General features: G+C 42.8%; 1 protein-coding gene across 1 annotated transcript; it reads left to right on the top strand.

The window, feature by feature from the left end:
- The first annotated feature begins 8,550 nt into the window (after positions 1–8,550).
- Positions 8,551–17,134, top strand: polr2m (RNA polymerase II subunit M). The gene is made up of 4 exons (XM_060852836.1): positions 8,551–8,725; positions 12,150–12,887; positions 14,142–14,352; positions 14,694–17,134. Exons 1-4 carry the CDS (start codon positions 8,616–8,618, stop codon positions 14,838–14,840), a joined length of 1,206 nt encoding a protein of 401 aa, XP_060708819.1. The 5' UTR covers positions 8,551–8,615; the 3' UTR covers positions 14,841–17,134.
- The last annotated feature ends 298 nt before the right edge of the window (positions 17,135–17,432 follow it).

Raw genomic sequence — 17,432 nt, 5'->3', positions numbered from 1 at the left:
GGCCCGGGGAACTCACTCCCACAGACCCTGGGAACTCACTCCCACAGGCCCTGGGAACTCACTCCCACAGACTCTGGGAGCTCACTCCCGCAGGCCCGGGGAACTCACTCCCGCAGGCCCGGGGAACTCACTCCCACAGACCCTGGGAACTCACTCCCACAGGCCCTGGGAACTCACTCCCACGGGCTCTGGGAGCTCACTCCCGCAGGCCCGGGGAACTCACTCCAGCAGGCCCGGGGAACTCACTCCCACAGGCCCTGGGAACTCACTCCCACAGACTCTGGGAGCTCACTCCCGCAGGCCCGGGGAACTCACTCCCGCAGGCCCGGGGAACTCACTCCCACAGACCCTGGGAACTCACTCCCACAGGCCCTGGGAACTCACTCCCACGGGCTCTGGGAGCTCACTCCCGCAGGCCCGGGGAACTCACTCCAGCAGGCCCGGGGAACTCACTCCCACAGACACTGGGAACTCACTCCCACAGACTCTGGAAGCTCACTCCCACAGACCCTGGGAATACTCCCACAGACTCTGGGAGATCACTCCTGCAGGCCCTCGGGGATCACTCCCACAGACTCTGGTACCTCACTCCCACAGGCCTGGGGAACTCACTCCCACACACTGTGGCACCTCACTCACACAGACTCTGGTATCTCACTCCCACAGACCCCGGGAACTCACTCTCAATGGCCCTGGGAGCTCACTCCCACAGACCCTAGTACCTCACTCCACCTGGCCCAGGGACTCACTCCCACTGACCCTCACTTCCCCTGGCCTGGGGAATTCGATCTCACTGCCACCACAGGACCTCAGAACTCAATGGTTTCTCTCAAATGTCCATGTTCAATGCAGCACCAGTTAGAGTCTGAACAGTGAATTCATGTGTAATCTTTCTGAGGAATGTTGTCACCACATTAAACTTTAAATAAATGCTATTGACATTAAACAACACCCAACAATGCCTTGTCGGACGAGCTCATATTTAATGCTTTTCAGGCAGTTTCATGGGGATTTGCTCTGGAATGAATATCTTCTTTGCAATTGAGCCTTTGCATCTGTCAACCATCAAGAAAGAATTACAAAAATTTGAATGAAGATATAAAACATATTGAAGGCATAATGATCATCCTAGTAGCTAGATATAATTACTATATATGACAAATATAATGATGACAAACACCAGGGCACCTTTACTAATTCAAAACAGTGTTGCAAATTATAAGTCAAAAAGCTGCAATTATAATTTATTAATTATAATTCAATATTGGGTACCAGCCTCTAAAATTACTTTATTTAAGAGCGTTATTGTACAAAATATGTTGCTTCATGCCATTCACTTTTGTAAAGACAAAGAAGAGACTTACCATTCCGACAAAATATACTTCAAATTAGGAAATCACAGAAATTCCCAAAACATCAGAACATGAGCAGAATGTGTTGAGGAGCTAAAAGAGACAATTTCCAAATCATGATTAATAGAAGCCTGAATATTTTGATGGAGGCAAGATCATGCTTGCATTATTTATATTATGTGCAGCCTTGTGTTTGTGCTGGGGATGCATATTTGTATGAAGCATAAACAGCAGCAGAATGGTTGGGTCAGGTGACCTGTTTGTGTGCTGTGTCAATGTTCTCGGGTTGGAGTTTTTAGCCTGTTTCTGATTGAGTGCAATGTTTTGGGTCTGGAGGAGGTTCTGTAATTTTCTCTGGATATGCTTTTGGTCGAAACATTGTTCTGCAATCAACAATCTTTCAGCGAAATTTGTTGAAAATAATGAGTAAAAAGTAAGCTCATCATAATCCCACTGTCTCATCAGAGGGAGATGACTGGTGGTGGGTTTAATTAGGCGAGGGTCGAGGTTGAGAAGATGGAGCCTTCGCAATAACCTCAGCTGAACCCCAGGAATTTAACCCATATTGTTAGAAGCACTCTGCACTATAGACCAGTTGTCCAGCCGATTGGGTGACTGTAGCCCCAACAAAACTCAAGGAGCTTGACACCATCCAAGTAAAAACAATGACTGCAGATGCTAGAAACCAGATTCTGGATCAGTGGTGCTGGAAGAGCACAGCAGTTCAGGCAGCATCCAACAAGCAGCAAAATCGACGTTTCGGGCAAAAGCCCTTCATCAGGAATAAAGGCAGTGAGCTGGAAGCATGGAGAGATAAGCTAGAGGAGGGTGGGGTGGGGAGAGAGTAGCATAGAGTAAGAGCTTCAGGGCAGAGGAAATGACCTGGGAGTTGCAGTGGGAGAGGGACTCCCTGAGATTCTTGTAGAGAGAGGACAAACCAGCCAGCTGATTGACACCACATTCACAAACATTCATTCCCTCCACCACTGACGCTCAGTAGCCGGAATGTGTCTCGTCTGCAGGATGCACTGCAGAAATGCAACAAGGCTCCTTCAACAACATGTTTCAAAGCCACAACCACCATCGCGTGTTAGGACAAAAGCTGCAGATAATGGGGACACCATCAGCTGCAAGCTTCACCAAACAACTGACCAGGAAATATATCGACATTCCTTCACTGTTAACAGATCAAAATCCTGGAACTTCCTCCCTCATTTTATTATTGGAATTGCCTACACCGAATTGGCTGCAGTTGTTCACGAACAAAGCTCACCACCACTTTCTCAAGAGCAATTAGAGATGAGCGATAAATGTTTACCCAGCCAGCTAAGTCCACATCGCCTGAATAATGAAAAAAAGCCCTAATGTATTTTCCTTTCAATTAACACAGAGAAACAGAGAAATCAGGAACAGTAGGCCCTTCGAAGCTGCTCGTCAAACTGAATACCCTGTTCCCACTCCCTCACCATACCTTTTGATCCCTTGGAGAACTATATCTAACTCCTTCTTCAAATATTCGATATTTTGGCCCCGACTGTTTTCTGTGGCAGAGAATTCCACACACGTACCACTCTCTGTGTGAAGAAATTTCCCTTCATCTCGGTCCTAAATGGCCTGTATTCTTAGACTGGGTCCAGACTCTCTAGGCATCAGGAACGTCATTCCTGCATTTACTATGTTTAGTCCTGTTAGAATTTTATCCGTTTCAGTGAGATCTCCGCTCATTCTTCTCACTCCAGTGAATATGTGGTAACTGATCCAGGCTCTTATTATGTGTCAATCCTGCCATCCCAGGAATCATAGAACATAGAACATAGAAAAGTACAGCACAGAACAGGCCCTTTGGCCCACAATGTTGTGCCAAGGTTTAATCCTAATGTGAAATATAATAACTTAACCTACGCACCCTTCAACTCACTGCTATCCATGTCCCTAATGACTCTGCTTCCACCACCACCACTGGCAACGCATTCCATGCATTCACAACTCTCTGCGTAAAGAACCTACCTCTGATGTCTCCTCTATACCTTTCTCCCAATATCTTAAAACCCCTCGTACCAGTCAATCCTGCCCTGGGGAAAGATCTCTGGCTATTGACTATCTATTTCTTTCATTATCTTGTACACCTTGATCAGGTCTCCTCTGTTCCTTCTCTCCAGAGAGAAAAGTCCGAACTCATTCAACCTCTCTTCATAAGGCAAGCCCTCCAGTCCAGGCAGCATCCTGGTAAACCTTCTTTGCACCCTCTCAAAAGCCTCCGTATCTTTCCTATAGTAGAGCGACCAGAACTGGACACAATATTCCAAAGTGTGGTCTCACCAGGGACTTGTTGAGCTGCAGCAAAATTTTGCGGCTCTTAAACTCAATCCCCCTGTTAATGAAAGTCAAAACACCATATGCTTTCTTAACAACCCTATCCACTTGGGTGGCAACTTTGAGGGATCTATGTACTTGCACACCCAGATCCCTCAGTTCCTCCACACTGCCAAGAATCCGGTCTTTAATCCTATATACAGCATTCACTTTGCACTTATCCAGGTTAAACTCCATCTGCCAATTCTCAGGCCAGCTCTGCATCCTGTCTATGTTGCGCTGCAGCCTGCAGTAGCCCTCGATACCATCGACAGCACCTCCAACCTTTGTGACATCTGCAAATTTACTAACCCATCCCTCAACCTCCTCATCCAAGTCATTTATAAAAACTACAAAGAGCAGAAGCCCAAGAACAGAGCCCTGCAAAACCCCACTCAACACTGACCTCCAGGCAGAATACTTTCCATCTACAACCAATCTCTGCCTTCTGTCAGCCAACCAATTCTGAATCCAAATAGCCAAATCTCCCTGTGTCCCATACTTCCTGACTTTATGAATGAGCCTATCATGGGGAACCCTATCAAATGCCTTGCTGAAGTCCATATACACCACATCCACTGCTCGAAATTCATCAGCCTGTCTTGTCACCTCCTCAAAGAACTCAATAAGATGTGTGAGGCATGACCTGCCCCTCACAACGCCATGCTGACTGCTAATTAATCACACTATGCTTTGCCAAATAGTCATAAATCCTATCCCTCAGAATTCTTTCCAAAATTTTGCTGACCACAGACGTAAGACTAACTGATCTGTAATTGCCAGCGATTTCCCTATTACCCTTCTTGAAATGAAGAACAACATTTGCCTCCTTCCAATTCTCCAATATGACTCTCGTGGAGAGTGAGGAGGCAAAGATCCTCGTCAGCAGCTTAGCAACCTCCTTTCTCACTTCCCGGAGCAGCCTGGGATAAATCTGGTCTGGCCCTGGGGTCTTATCAATCTTAATATTTTCCAAAATTTCCAGCACATCAACTTCATCAACCTTGATCTGGTCCAGCCTATATCCCAGCTTCTCTTCACAACAAGATCCCTTACCTTAGTGAAAACCAAAGCCAAAAACTCATTTAAGGCTTCCTCTATCTGCTCAGACTCCATGCACAAGTTCCCTCCGTTATCCCTGATCGGCCCTACCTTTTCCCTGATCATTCTCTTATTCCTCACGTATAAGTAAAATGCCTTTGGGTTCTCTCTAATCCTTCTTGCCAAGCCTTCCTTGTGCCCTCTCCTGGCTCTCCTCAGTCCATTGCTGAGCTCCTTTCTAGCAAGCCTGTAATCCTAAAGCTGTGCTAGATCCTTGCTTCTTTCACCTTACGTAAGCTGCATTCTTCCTTTTGACAAGAAGCTCTTCTGTTCTTGTCATCCAAGGTTCCTTAATCTTACCCCTTCTTACCTGTCTCAGCGGAACAAATTTATGCATCACTTGCAACAACTGCTCCTTAAAGAGTCTCCACGTCTGCTGTGCCCTTTCTGTGGAACAATTGCTCCCAGTCTGTACATCCCAACTCTTGTCTGATAGTGTCATAATTTCCTTTTCCCCAATTAAATATCTTCCCTCAGTAACTGCTCCTTTCCCTCTCCAAGGCTATGGTAAATGTGAGGCAGTTGTGATCACTGTCATCAAAGTGTTCTCCCACCGTGAGATCTGACACCTGTCCTAGCTAAGTTCCGAGCACCAAATTCAAAATGGCCCCTCCCCTCATTGGTCTGTCTACATACTTAGTAAGGAAACCCTCCTGAACACACCAAACAAAAACGGCTCCATCCAAAATATCTGCACTTAGGAGGTTCCAATCGATATTGGGAAAGTTGAAATCAGCCATACCAACATAACCCATTATAACTGCATTTTTCTAGAATCTTCAATATCTCTGCTGCTAGCACAGGGCAGCATGGCGGCGCAGTGGTTGGCACTGCTGTCTCACGGCACCAGGGACCCGGATTCAATTCCCGCCTCAGGCAACTGTCTGTGTGGAGTTTGCACGTTCTCCCCGTGTCTGCGTGGGTTTCCTCCCGGTTCTCCGGTTTCCTCCCAGTCCAAAGATGTGCAGGTTAGGTGAATTGGCCACGCTAAATTACCCGTAGTGTTAGGTGAACGGGTAAATGTAGGGGAATGGGTCTGGGTAGGTTGTTCTTCGGAGGGTCGGTGTGGACTTGTTGGGCCGAAGGGCCTGTTTCCACACTGTAAGTAATCTATTTTAATCTAATGTATTAGGTGACCTGTAGAAAACCCCCAGTATGGTGGCTGTTCCCTTGCTGTTCCCAACTTCCACCCATACTGACTCAGTAGACAAACTTTTCTCAATAACCTTCATTTCTGTAGCTGTGATGCACTCTCTGATTAGCAATGCTACACCACCTCTGCTTTTTCCACCCTTCCTGTTCTTTTTCAACGTTCTAAACCTGGGAACATCAAGCAACCATTCCTGCCTCTGTGAAACCCACGTCTCCGTTACAGACACAACATTGTAGCCCGAAGTACTGATCCAAGCTCTAAGTTCGACATTCTTATTTCTGACACTCCTTGCATTAAAGCAGACACATTTTAACCGATCCATGTATTTAATTGCATGAGAAACCTTCCCGATAGATTCACTGCATCCTGTCACTACCCCATCTGCAACTGTCCCCCTCTCAGATATGTGGCTCTGATTCCCACCCCCCTGCCAAACTAGTTTAAACCCTCTCGAATCACACGAGCAAATCTCCCATCCAGGACATTTGTGCCCCTCCAGTTCAGGTGCATCCTTCATGTACAGGTCCCACCTTCCCCAGAAGGTATCCCAATGGTCTAGGTATCTGAAGCCCTGCCTCCTGCACCACCCTCACAGCCACATGTTAAGCTGCATTCGCTGACTGTTCCTCACCTCACTATCTCATGGCACCGGTAGCAAACCTAAGATCACAACTTTACTCGTCCTGATCTTCAGCTTCCAACCTAACTCTCTGCAGTCCCTTTTCAGATCCTCAATCCCTTTCCTGGTTACCAGAATCAGTCTGATAAGTCTTCATTACACTTCCTCCATTGTCAGAAATTTTTCCTCAGGTAAGGATATGGTAAACTGCATACAGTACTCCAGGTACAGTCTCACCAAGGCCCTTTGCAACAGCAGCAAGACGTCCCTGCTCCTGTACTCAAATTCTCTCATTATGTATGCCAACAAAGTATTTGCCTTCTCCACTGCCGAGTGCTTCTCATGCTTACTTTCAGCGATTAGTGTACAAGAACACCCAGGTCTCATTACACCTCTCCCTTTCCCAATCTATCGCCTTTCAGAAAATAATTTGCTTTCTTGTCTTTGCTACCAAAGTGGATAAACTCACATTTATCCACATTATACTTCTACCTGCCATTGCAACAGGCAAAGCCACGTTAGAAAATCATTGCAGCTTTGAGTTGACAAGATGTGCAATTGTTAATGCTTACTTTGAATCAGAAATATTTTGCTTGAATTGACTTCTGATGGTTTCAAATGAAAGCTGTTGTGATGTCACGGTGCAAGTGTGCATGCAGAGGTGGATCATGGTAGCCATAACATAGGTGTCTATCCCCTTCGCTGGGAACACACATCTATCTGTAAAGCACAACTTCACAATGTCCTTTTTAATGATAGCACAGGCCTAACATTTTAACTAAGCCAGATGTTAAGATGTTGAAATATTCATTACAATCCTTTTGTTTTTTAAAAGCGGTATATTCGCTTCTCTCCAATTCTTTAGCAAACTTCCACTTCTAATGAATTCCTTCAAATTCTTGCCAGACTACATTCAATGTCTGCAGCCATTTCCTGAAGTATCCTTACATGCAGGCTTATTGGTCTCAGGTCCTCTACGTCTTTCAGTGTGTTCAATTTTTTTTCACTTTATTATTGCAAAGTACTATTGGTCTTAAAATTTACTCCTTAATTCTAGAAACTTAACTTTAACTTCCTGGAGACAATAACAAACTCATGTGTCACTGATGAAATAAAATTAATTCCAATTTCTACCACCTCCATTGCATTAAAAGACTTAATCTTTGTATGTTTTTGATCTCTCTGGATGCAGTAATTGAAACCTATTTATCTGTTATGATCCTTGGGATTTCATTGAAACATATAGAATGCTTCAATAGAAACATATAGACAGGGTACACCTAGTTTGACTTTGTCCCCTGACTACAGAGTCTGTAAATAGAGGATGTAATCTCAGCTGAGTCAACTATTTAGAGTCTGGATTAGTGGTGCTGGAAGAGCACAGCAGTTCAGGCAGCATCCAACAAGCAGCGAAATCGACGTTTTGGGCAAAAGCCCTTCATCAGGACTATTTAGAGACACTTTCTTCACAGAAGGTTGAGTCTTTCAAATTCTGTATCTCTCAGCAATGTTCTTCCAAACCCATGACCTCTATTGACTATAAGAACAAGAATAGTTGGTGCATGGGGACAACCAATGGCAAATTTCCCTTTAAATCAAACACCACTGTATTAGCACTATGTACAAATCCTTTATTATTCTGGGTCAAATTCTGGTACCACCTCCTCCACTCCCAACAACAGCAGATAGTCCATCAGGAGATGGGAAGACAGTGGATTTGAGCCAGATCAGGTTTGCAGCCTCCTGCTTGATTCCAGTTTCACAATGAATAAGACTTTGTCATTAATCTCCTCTGTTTCTCAGTAATATTGTAGTACAAGGCGGACAGCTGACTGCTGTGGGTATAAAAAGGTGGATGGTTGTTGCTTGGGCCTTGACTGGGTGCTCTCCATCATTGAGGATGTCTCTGACACTGGGAACAATAAAGTTGTTGCGAATTGAAGGCAGCGGTTTCCGGTTTTGGGGGAGGTGGTTTCCGGTGTCATGGCCGCCGCCTGCTGTCGGTGGCGGTTTTGGTTTTAACTCGGCTCCGGTCACGATGTCAGCGGCGCTGACGGAGCGACAGGGAGTGGTGGGGGACCTGCAGCAGAAGCCCAAGGCCGAGCTGCTGGAGCTGCTGAGGCGGCAGAGAAAGCTTCAGGCCAATCGGTCAGTGAAGCGGGCGGGAGGGAGGAATGGGGCTGGTGGGGGGGGAAGCTCGGAAGGTGGAATGGGCCAGGGGATGGGGGATGGGGGGAGGGAGTGGTGGGGGGGGATGGGGGGGAGGGAGGGAGAGGATGGGCAGGGGGATGGAGGGGAAGCTCGGGAGGTGGAATGGGCCGGGGGATGGAGAGGGGTAGCTCGGGAGGGAGGAGGAATGGGCTGGGGGCGGGGGGGGAAGGGGAGTGGAATGGGCCAGAGGATGGGGGAGAGATCGGGCTGGGGGATTGCGGGGGGGGGGGGGGGGGAGAAACGCGGGGGGCGTAGGGCGTAGGGTGAAATGGGCCGAGGGATGGAGGGGAAGCGAGGTCACAATCGGGAGAACGGGGCTCAAGGTGGTTGTGTGGAACCATTCACCCTGCTGCAGAAGGTAGCGATTTGTATTCTGGTTTTTCCAATTTGGCGAGAAAGGGAAATAGAGTCAAAAAGGTCATAACAGTTAAGCACTGCGGATGTTGGAGATCTGAAACAGAATCAGAAGTTTCTCCAACATGGAATTATGTTCTTTGTAGGAGTGTCAGGATGTTTGACTTTATGGAGACAGAACATTGCAATCCTATGATCTGATTTCATATATAATTGGCCACGTTCTGGTGTTGGGATTGTTTATCATGCAGTAGTGTTGATAAAGTTAGAAGTGCCATTTGTAGGAGCCTCTGAACTTCAAAGAAATTTGCCAGGTGACTCATCACCAGAATTTTCAAATCAGCATCAAGTAGTGGCTGGTGGAGAGAAGAGTCCTGTCCATTAGATTCTTCCTGTGTGCCTGGCATTTCAGGTCTTCTGTCTGTTGCCCTTGGGACAGCTGTCGTAGGCATGGAACCAGAAACCATTGCCCATCTCCCTCTGGGAGGTGACTTTGCAAAGTAGGTGTGGAAAGAGTTGCAGTAGATTAGATTAGATTACTTAGTGTGGAAACAGGCCCTTTGGCCCAACAAGTCCACACCGACCCGTCGAAGCACAACCCATCCATACCCCTACACTTCGGGCAATTTAGCATGGCCAATTCACCTGACCCGCACATCTTTGGACTGTGGGAGGAAACCGGAGCACCCGGAGGAAACCCACGCAGAACGTGCAAACTCCACACAGTCAGTCGCCTGAGGTGGGAATTGAACCCGGGTCTCTGGCACTGTGAGGCAGCAGTGCTAACCACTGTGCCACCGTGCCACCCATGACTTTTATCGATGTTTATCCCAAACAACTCTAACACAGATTTGGAGACGCTGGTGTTGGGCTGGGGTGTACACAGTTAAAAATCACACAACACCAGGTTATAGTCCAACAGACCTCCTTCAGCAGCGTCCAAAAGCTAGTGCTTCAAATTAAACCTGTTGAACTATAACCTGGTGTTGTGAGATCTTTAACTCTGTAGCACAGACAGAAGTCTTCTGGCTGCTCCCAGAGATGCACACTTTGATAAACATCATCTGGAGGGCCATCAAGTTGGGAAAAGACATTCTGCTCTTTGTCGTGCCCTAAATCTTTTGGCCTTCCAGTACAGGAAGCTGTCCATCATCAACCGATGCAGATTGGCCCATTCCCAATTTGTTCCATTTGAAATGTTCTGTAATGTACCCTTAAAAATATATAAATATAAGTGTAGAAAATGAAAACCAGTCGTAAGAATGTAAAGCAAAATGCCAATACACGTGTTTGTAGCTGTCTCCTAATGTGTCACCGCTTTCTGGATTTATGAGTAGATTGCCTTGTGAGGAATTTCAATGTTGGATCTTGGGTAAAAGAACATATTTTATGTTATTTCAGTCCCAGTTTTAGGATAATTGAGGGCAGAGAGGCGGAATGGTTTTGTTTTGGAGTATATTCAGGAGAATTTTCTTGATCAGTATATTTCTGGTCCAACAAGGAAGGAGCGTCTTGATGATGTGCCACATAAAAGGCTTGCAAACAAAGTTGAAGCCCTGAATGAAAGGGATAAGGACATTGTGTACAAAGTTAGCTGAGAAACAGAGCGGTGGTGAATGTTTGTTTGTTTTTCAATCAGGATATATGATAGCGTGTACAACTGGGTTTCCCAGGGGTTAGTACTAGGACGTAGACATGAATGTGCCGGACATGTTTTCAAAGATTTGCATGTGTTGTGAGGAAGATTGTGCAAAACTTAGAGGATTTGGGACTGATGGAATTGGTAGACCTTGTGGCATATGAAATTTAATGCAGGGGATGGTGAATTGAATCATTTTGGTGGAAAGGACAAGGAGAGGCAATTTTTAAAATAAAAATCTTTCTAAGGGAGATGGAAAAGAGATGTGTATATGTCACATTATTGAAGATGATAGGAAAGGAAAAGACAGTTGTTACAAAGGTATAATTGAATGTGTGCTTTATAAATCAGTATGGCGTATAAGCAGAAGCCAGTTATGACAAATTTCTGTAAAACTGATTGACCTTCAATGAGAGAATTGCGTCCAATTCCGGTCATTAAATTTTAGGAAGTACATGGAGAGGGGGTAAGGAAAACTTGCCAGAATGATTTGAAGAATTAGGAATTATTGATAGACCGAATCTAGCATTGTTTTCAAGAGGAGAGAAGCTTGAGCGATTTGGTAGAGGTATTCCAAATTATGATTGGTGTGGACAGAATAAATAGAAACAAACCACTTCAGTTGGCCGAAATGCCAGAACTCTCAAAATGCAGTGTGATGTGAGGCAAAACTTTTTAATGCAGTGAATAGTTAGGATCTGCAATGTTGGAGGCAGATTCAGTATTTTCTATTCATTCACGGATGTGGGCATCGCTGGCTAGACTAGCATTTATTACCCATCCTTAATTGCCTAAAGGGCAGTTAAAAGTCAACCGCAGTGCTATAGGTCTGAAGTCACGTGTAAGTCAGTACAGGTGAGAATATTTTCCTTCCCTAAAGGGCATTAGTGAACTGGATGGATTTTTCCTGATAATTGGCAACAGATTCTTCCAGATTTTTATAAGCTTCCGATTCCACCATCTGCCATGGCAATATTCAAACCTGGGTCCCCAGAACGTTAATAAGGTTGCTTGATGAATAGACCAGCAATAATATCAGTAGGCCATCACCTCCATGTTATGGCTTTCAAAAAACAATTGGACAAGCATTTGATGAGTGCAAACTTGCAGAGCTGCAGGGAAAAGATGGATATGGGATAAACTAAATTATTTTTGCTGAGAACTGGCATTAGCACAATGGGTCAAATGTTCTTTTCTAGTGCAGTGACTTTTATAAATTACTGTGTTTTCATGGTGAAAATGTGGGGTGGAAAATAAAATCAGAAGTTGTGCACATATATCAGAGTCTAGATTCAATGGTCTTGCCTCTTGTTAAATGTCTGTTTCATTATGAGCAACTTCTCAATGTAATTGTCTTTGTTTGTTCAGGAAGTTTATCCAGAACCTGCCAGACAAGGGTAAACGGATTGCTGAGTTTATAGAAAAACTAGAAGCAGCAATTTCTCAGCATGAAGAAGTGGAGCGAGCAACAGAAATGCTTTCAGCTTTTAAACTGGAGTTTCAAAACCAACAGAAGGTGATAACGTCTGACAAGGAGGAAATCCTCCATCTCAAGAGCACATTGCCAACTCGAACACCAGGACAAGAAGTTGGAAACAAATTGAAGGATTGTAATGAAGCTGAGAAAAGTGGATATGTTTTGTCACAAGATGATGGTGAAGCAACTATAAACAGGGACAAATTAAATCAGGAGAGACCTGCAGTATTTGAAAAAGAGCATGCACCTTCTGGATGCTACACAGCTAAGGGTAAGGGTACAACAAGAAATGAGAACTCTCTGGACAACACAGAATCCAATCAGGGAACCAAGTATGTAGAACAGGAAAGGAGCAGTCACAGCCATTTCCATGACATTGCAAATGACCTGGAAGCAGATCTTGTCAACAGAGCTGATTTGCTTAGTGATAGGCTTGACAAAGTCAGTCTGACTGATAATGGAAAAGTATCTTGTAAAATCGATGATCCACCTTTAAACAATAATGTCAAATTAAAGGCCAATCCATTTCAGACTTTGCACCAAGAAAATAAAAGACCTCATTACATTGACATACTGGAGCACAGGGCCAAGAATCCAGTGATGAAAAGATCACAATTTAAAACTAACCGGTAAGTTTCACCTCCGGTTTGAGGTAGAGTACATATAGCTGTATTTGGGTTTCTATTAACATAAATTTCTGTGCATTGTTAATCTACATTTCATCAAAATTGCAGTTCAAATTTTTGGATTTATTTAGAGCCGTCAACATTTTATTTTTAAATATTTACTGCATTACAACTTGCTTGGTTGCAATTTATCTCAAGATTACAACATTAAAAATCTGCAGTAACCTGAGAGCTTATATTTCAGATCTTCAGGGCAAATACTTGACTGATTTCTGTCTGTCTTTGTATCTCTGTGTGGGGATAATTGAAGTCTTTGGCTTTTTCATGGCAAAGTGCACAGTTTAAAAATAAAGATGTTCGTCTTGATGTTATTTAGTAATAGGGAGTAAATGCTGACCTTGTCATTGTGTAAACAAATTAAACACAACGTTGACAGTGTCATTTAATGATTGGTAGTATTGGCAGTAATATAAAATTAGTTACTTTCTACTTTGTTTAAAAAGCATTACAAGTGTGTTTGCTAGATTCTGTAGCTAATATTCACAATTTTATTACTTTCATGTTCTGTGAAACAAAGTACAGGTATTCTCTCTTCCACTATAATTCTGAATTTTTGTGGGTGTTTTGTTCAATAATTAGGACAATAATTTGAGCCAACAAGTCCACACTGACCCTCTGGAGTATCCCATTCAGACCCATTCCACTACCCTATTACTCTACATTTCCCATGACTAATGCACCAAGCCTACATATCCCTGAACACTACGGGCAATTTAGCATGGGCAATTCACCTGACCTGCACATCTTTGGAATGTGGGAGGAAACTGGAGCACCCGAAGGAAACCCACGCCCACACAGGGAGAATGTGCAAACTTCACATACAGTCACCCGAGGCTGGAATTGAACCCACGTTCCTGGCACAGTGAGGCAGCAGTGCCAACCACTGTTTTTAAGTTATTTTAGTTTCACTGCCTGTTGAGGTAAGTAGGGATGCACAGTGTCTTGTTCATTAAATGTAAACATTGACTTTAGATTGTACTGTTAATTCAAAGATGAAAAGTTGTTTATAAAATCTATGTTCCTCGATCTTCTGTGAGTTGCACTACGTGAAGATCTAGAGCTCTTGTGAATCACTCTTTAACATTATGCAATCCCAAGCTATTAAACATTGCCTTTCTAAGGCTATGTGAGCGTCTTTTGTTACTGGTGGGAAGCACAGTATCTTTTGGTCTGAGCACTTGTTTCCTTTTGCATCAGCCCAATATTGGAATCACCCAGTTCATCTCCAGACCAATCACCCGGCAGATCTGAATTAAAACTGTCTCCAGCAGAACGAAGGTTAAGGGACCGGAAACACCTGGATGATATCACAGCTGCTAGATTGCCTCCACTTTACCATTCTCCTGCTCAACTACTGTCTGTGGAAGAGTCCAGAGAACTACAAATATCACAGAAGCAAAAGTATGAGGTATGAACAATGAAGAGAACACATGGAATATGCAGTTGTTTGACGGCATTTAGATCTATCAAAACACTGGTTGTATGAAATTATCTAATCGGAATTTAGAGTGTTTTTGCTTCCTTCCTGTTATTACCACAGAATTTAAAATCTTAATTCTATCTTGTTTGCTGCCTTCAAACAATTTAATTTTGTTATAACCTGCTTATAAAGAGCAAGGTTATTGAGAGACTGTGTGAAAATGCAATTTTATATACAAGTAGTTTACTTTTGGGACAGATCTAAGTACTAAAGGGAAACTTTGCTTTTTGTCTTGACATTCAAATTAAAAGAAACATTATCTTTTACAGTCCACACAGGCCAAGTTAGCTGCGGCGAAACTAACACAAAGATTGAATATTAAAATGATGAACTTTGACCCGGAAGGTACAACTGCGACAGCTTTTCGAGAATATAGGGATCACGGAGGCAGTTCTTCAGAAGAAGACTTAAGCTGACGGCCCTCCTTCCAAACACGAAAGATCAATAGTTGTGCCTTAGTGGTGACAATTGAGCGACTGAAAACCAGGCATCCTATCTATGCAAACATTCTTATTGCAGCATGTAACATTATTTTCATACGTTTACAGAGGCTAATGCTGGTCTCTTTATTCTTGACGTTATAATTAAATTATACCAGTATGTATATTAATGAGAAGTCTTGTGCAGCGTGGAAGGTGAGTGACTGTTCCCTTTGCATCAATGTGGTCAGTTTCACTTTTTTATACTATTGCTGTACTGTACACTTTATTAATTCAAGAAGTAAACTATTTTCATAGTATAAAAGGTATAATTAAAGTTGAAAATGTTGATTACTTAAAAGTGAATAGCTGTTTTAATTTGTGGTGTAAAATGTTTATGGAGGAAGATGATGTTGATGTCAGTTATTTCTGTCACTGCCTATTGGTAATGCATTGTGTCACTAAAGCAATATTGTTTTAAAAAAGTGGGGATAAGTTGCAACATTCAATAGTTTATTTTCATAGGCATGTTTTACTAGGTGTTTAATGGCCTGACCTGTTACATTGAACTGACTCCTTTTTAGTGCAATTTAGCTAGTTATTATAATTAGCACAAAATATCTCAGAATTTTAAGTGCAATTTGTGTTCAACACAATTCTAGATTCTGTGATCAGTTGCACCAGTTTTAAAAACCTCCTAGTGCAAGTAGGTCGAACTACAGTGAATCAATAACCAATTTGTGTTTCTTCTCTTTGTGTGTAGTCTTTAGATAAACGTTTTGAAGTTAAACATTTAGTTGAACTTCAGTTTTGGTGCAAGACATCTCCCTTAACACCTAACAGATTATTCATCCCTCACTTGAATAAACTCCATGATTAAACATTCACTGACCAAAGATTCAGAAAAAACCATTATCAAGTGAAGACATTTTTTAAAAACTTTTTTTTGTCGGAAGTGGGCAATCCTTTACTCTAAAACAATGGTCCATAGTTCTCATTTCCCTGGAAAATATTTTCCAAGAATTATTGATTCCCCTTAAGAGTTGTGTTTCTGTGAGACCACCTCTCTCTTTCTCCCCCCCCCCCCCCCCAGTTAACTTATTTATTTGCATATTTAAAATGTTGTATAGTAATAGATATGCAAATTTGCTTGAGCAGGAACTCGAGGGAAACATTTTCAAAATGGGTGCAGAATTGTGCTGGAAACAGTAATTGTGCCCAAAGTGCAAACTGTGCCTGTGTATCTTGCCATCCCATATAATTGTATGGCATGAAAGAATTAGAGATTTGGAACAACTCTTATGTATAACATTCTTTACAATCCTCTATTTAAAACTCTTTGGCAACAAGCTGAAACCTTCCTTCATTATATGATGTAAATTCCATCTATAAGCTTGGAAGCAAATTTATTTTGACATTATCTTTGTTCCATCTGTGTTGTTATTTGTGGTCTTAAAAAAAATCTACTTAAACTAATCATGTCCATACCTTAGCTTGGACGGATTGAGCCAGTCTGTTAGCAGAAGCAGCCTGTTTTAATAAAATGAAGAAGTGTCCAGCTGATATTTGGAATCAAATCCCAGAAAGAGAATTGGTACCTTCAGAAAGAGCAGAGGAAAGGTTATCTATTACTAAATAGTTTCCTTAAAAGTAACTAGGAGAGTAGTAATTCCTTTAGATGATGACTGCATTCAAATTGAAATATTTTAATGATTAAGTCACACAGCACAGAAACAGACCATTAGGTTCAATTTGTCCATGCTGACAAAGGTTCCCAAACTAAACTAGTCCCACTTTCCTGTACTTGACCCATATCCCTCCTAAACCTGTCCTATTCATGTACCTGTCGAAATGTCTTTGAAATGTTATAATTGTACCTGCCTTTACCACTTTGCCTGGCAGCTCATTCCACGTATGAACCACGCTCAGGTCCCTTCAAATTTCTTTTCTCATCTCTCCTTAAAAATATGGCCCCTAGTTTTGAACACTCTTCCCATTCGAAAGCACCTTGTGGTATTCACTTTATCTAGGTCCTTCATGTCCATCTCTATGGTCACCCCTCAACTTCCTGCACTCCAGTGAATAGAAGTCCCAGCCTTTCCTTATAAACTCAACTTTCCTGTCCGGCAATATCCTTGTAAATAATTTCTGAATCTGCTCAATTTAATAATAATCTTCCAATAGCTATGCAACAAGAAGTATTCCAGAAATGGCCTCACCAATGTTTTTGCATTGTTGCTAACACACCATTCATGTCAGGAGATGATATTGTGATTTTTTTTTAATATATATGCAAGAGGAGTTTTACCTGTATTTTCTTCCCTTTTCTACCCAAATTTGAACATTTGTCTTGTTTTTGATTTTAATTATTAAAAATTGTTTCTGCCAGAGAAGGTGGTCTAAATTTACTTCTAAATTTGTCAAATTCTACTTTGCAGGGCAGTGATAGAATTCTACTTTTGCTCTGGTTATGTTGTCTCACAGACTAATATCCTTTCTCTGCCAATATTTCTATGGGTAGTACTAGCTAAACCAGGCATGACCTGCTGAAACGGTAGTGCTGATACGTATTACTTACAAATGGAAATA

This window comes from Hemiscyllium ocellatum, chromosome 39, assembly GCF_020745735.1.
Source record: "Hemiscyllium ocellatum isolate sHemOce1 chromosome 39, sHemOce1.pat.X.cur, whole genome shotgun sequence".
Taxonomy (NCBI): Eukaryota; Metazoa; Chordata; class Chondrichthyes; order Orectolobiformes; family Hemiscylliidae; genus Hemiscyllium; species Hemiscyllium ocellatum.
Note: the sequence above shows the minus strand (reverse complement) of the source record. Positions and strands in the feature narration are given on the sequence as shown.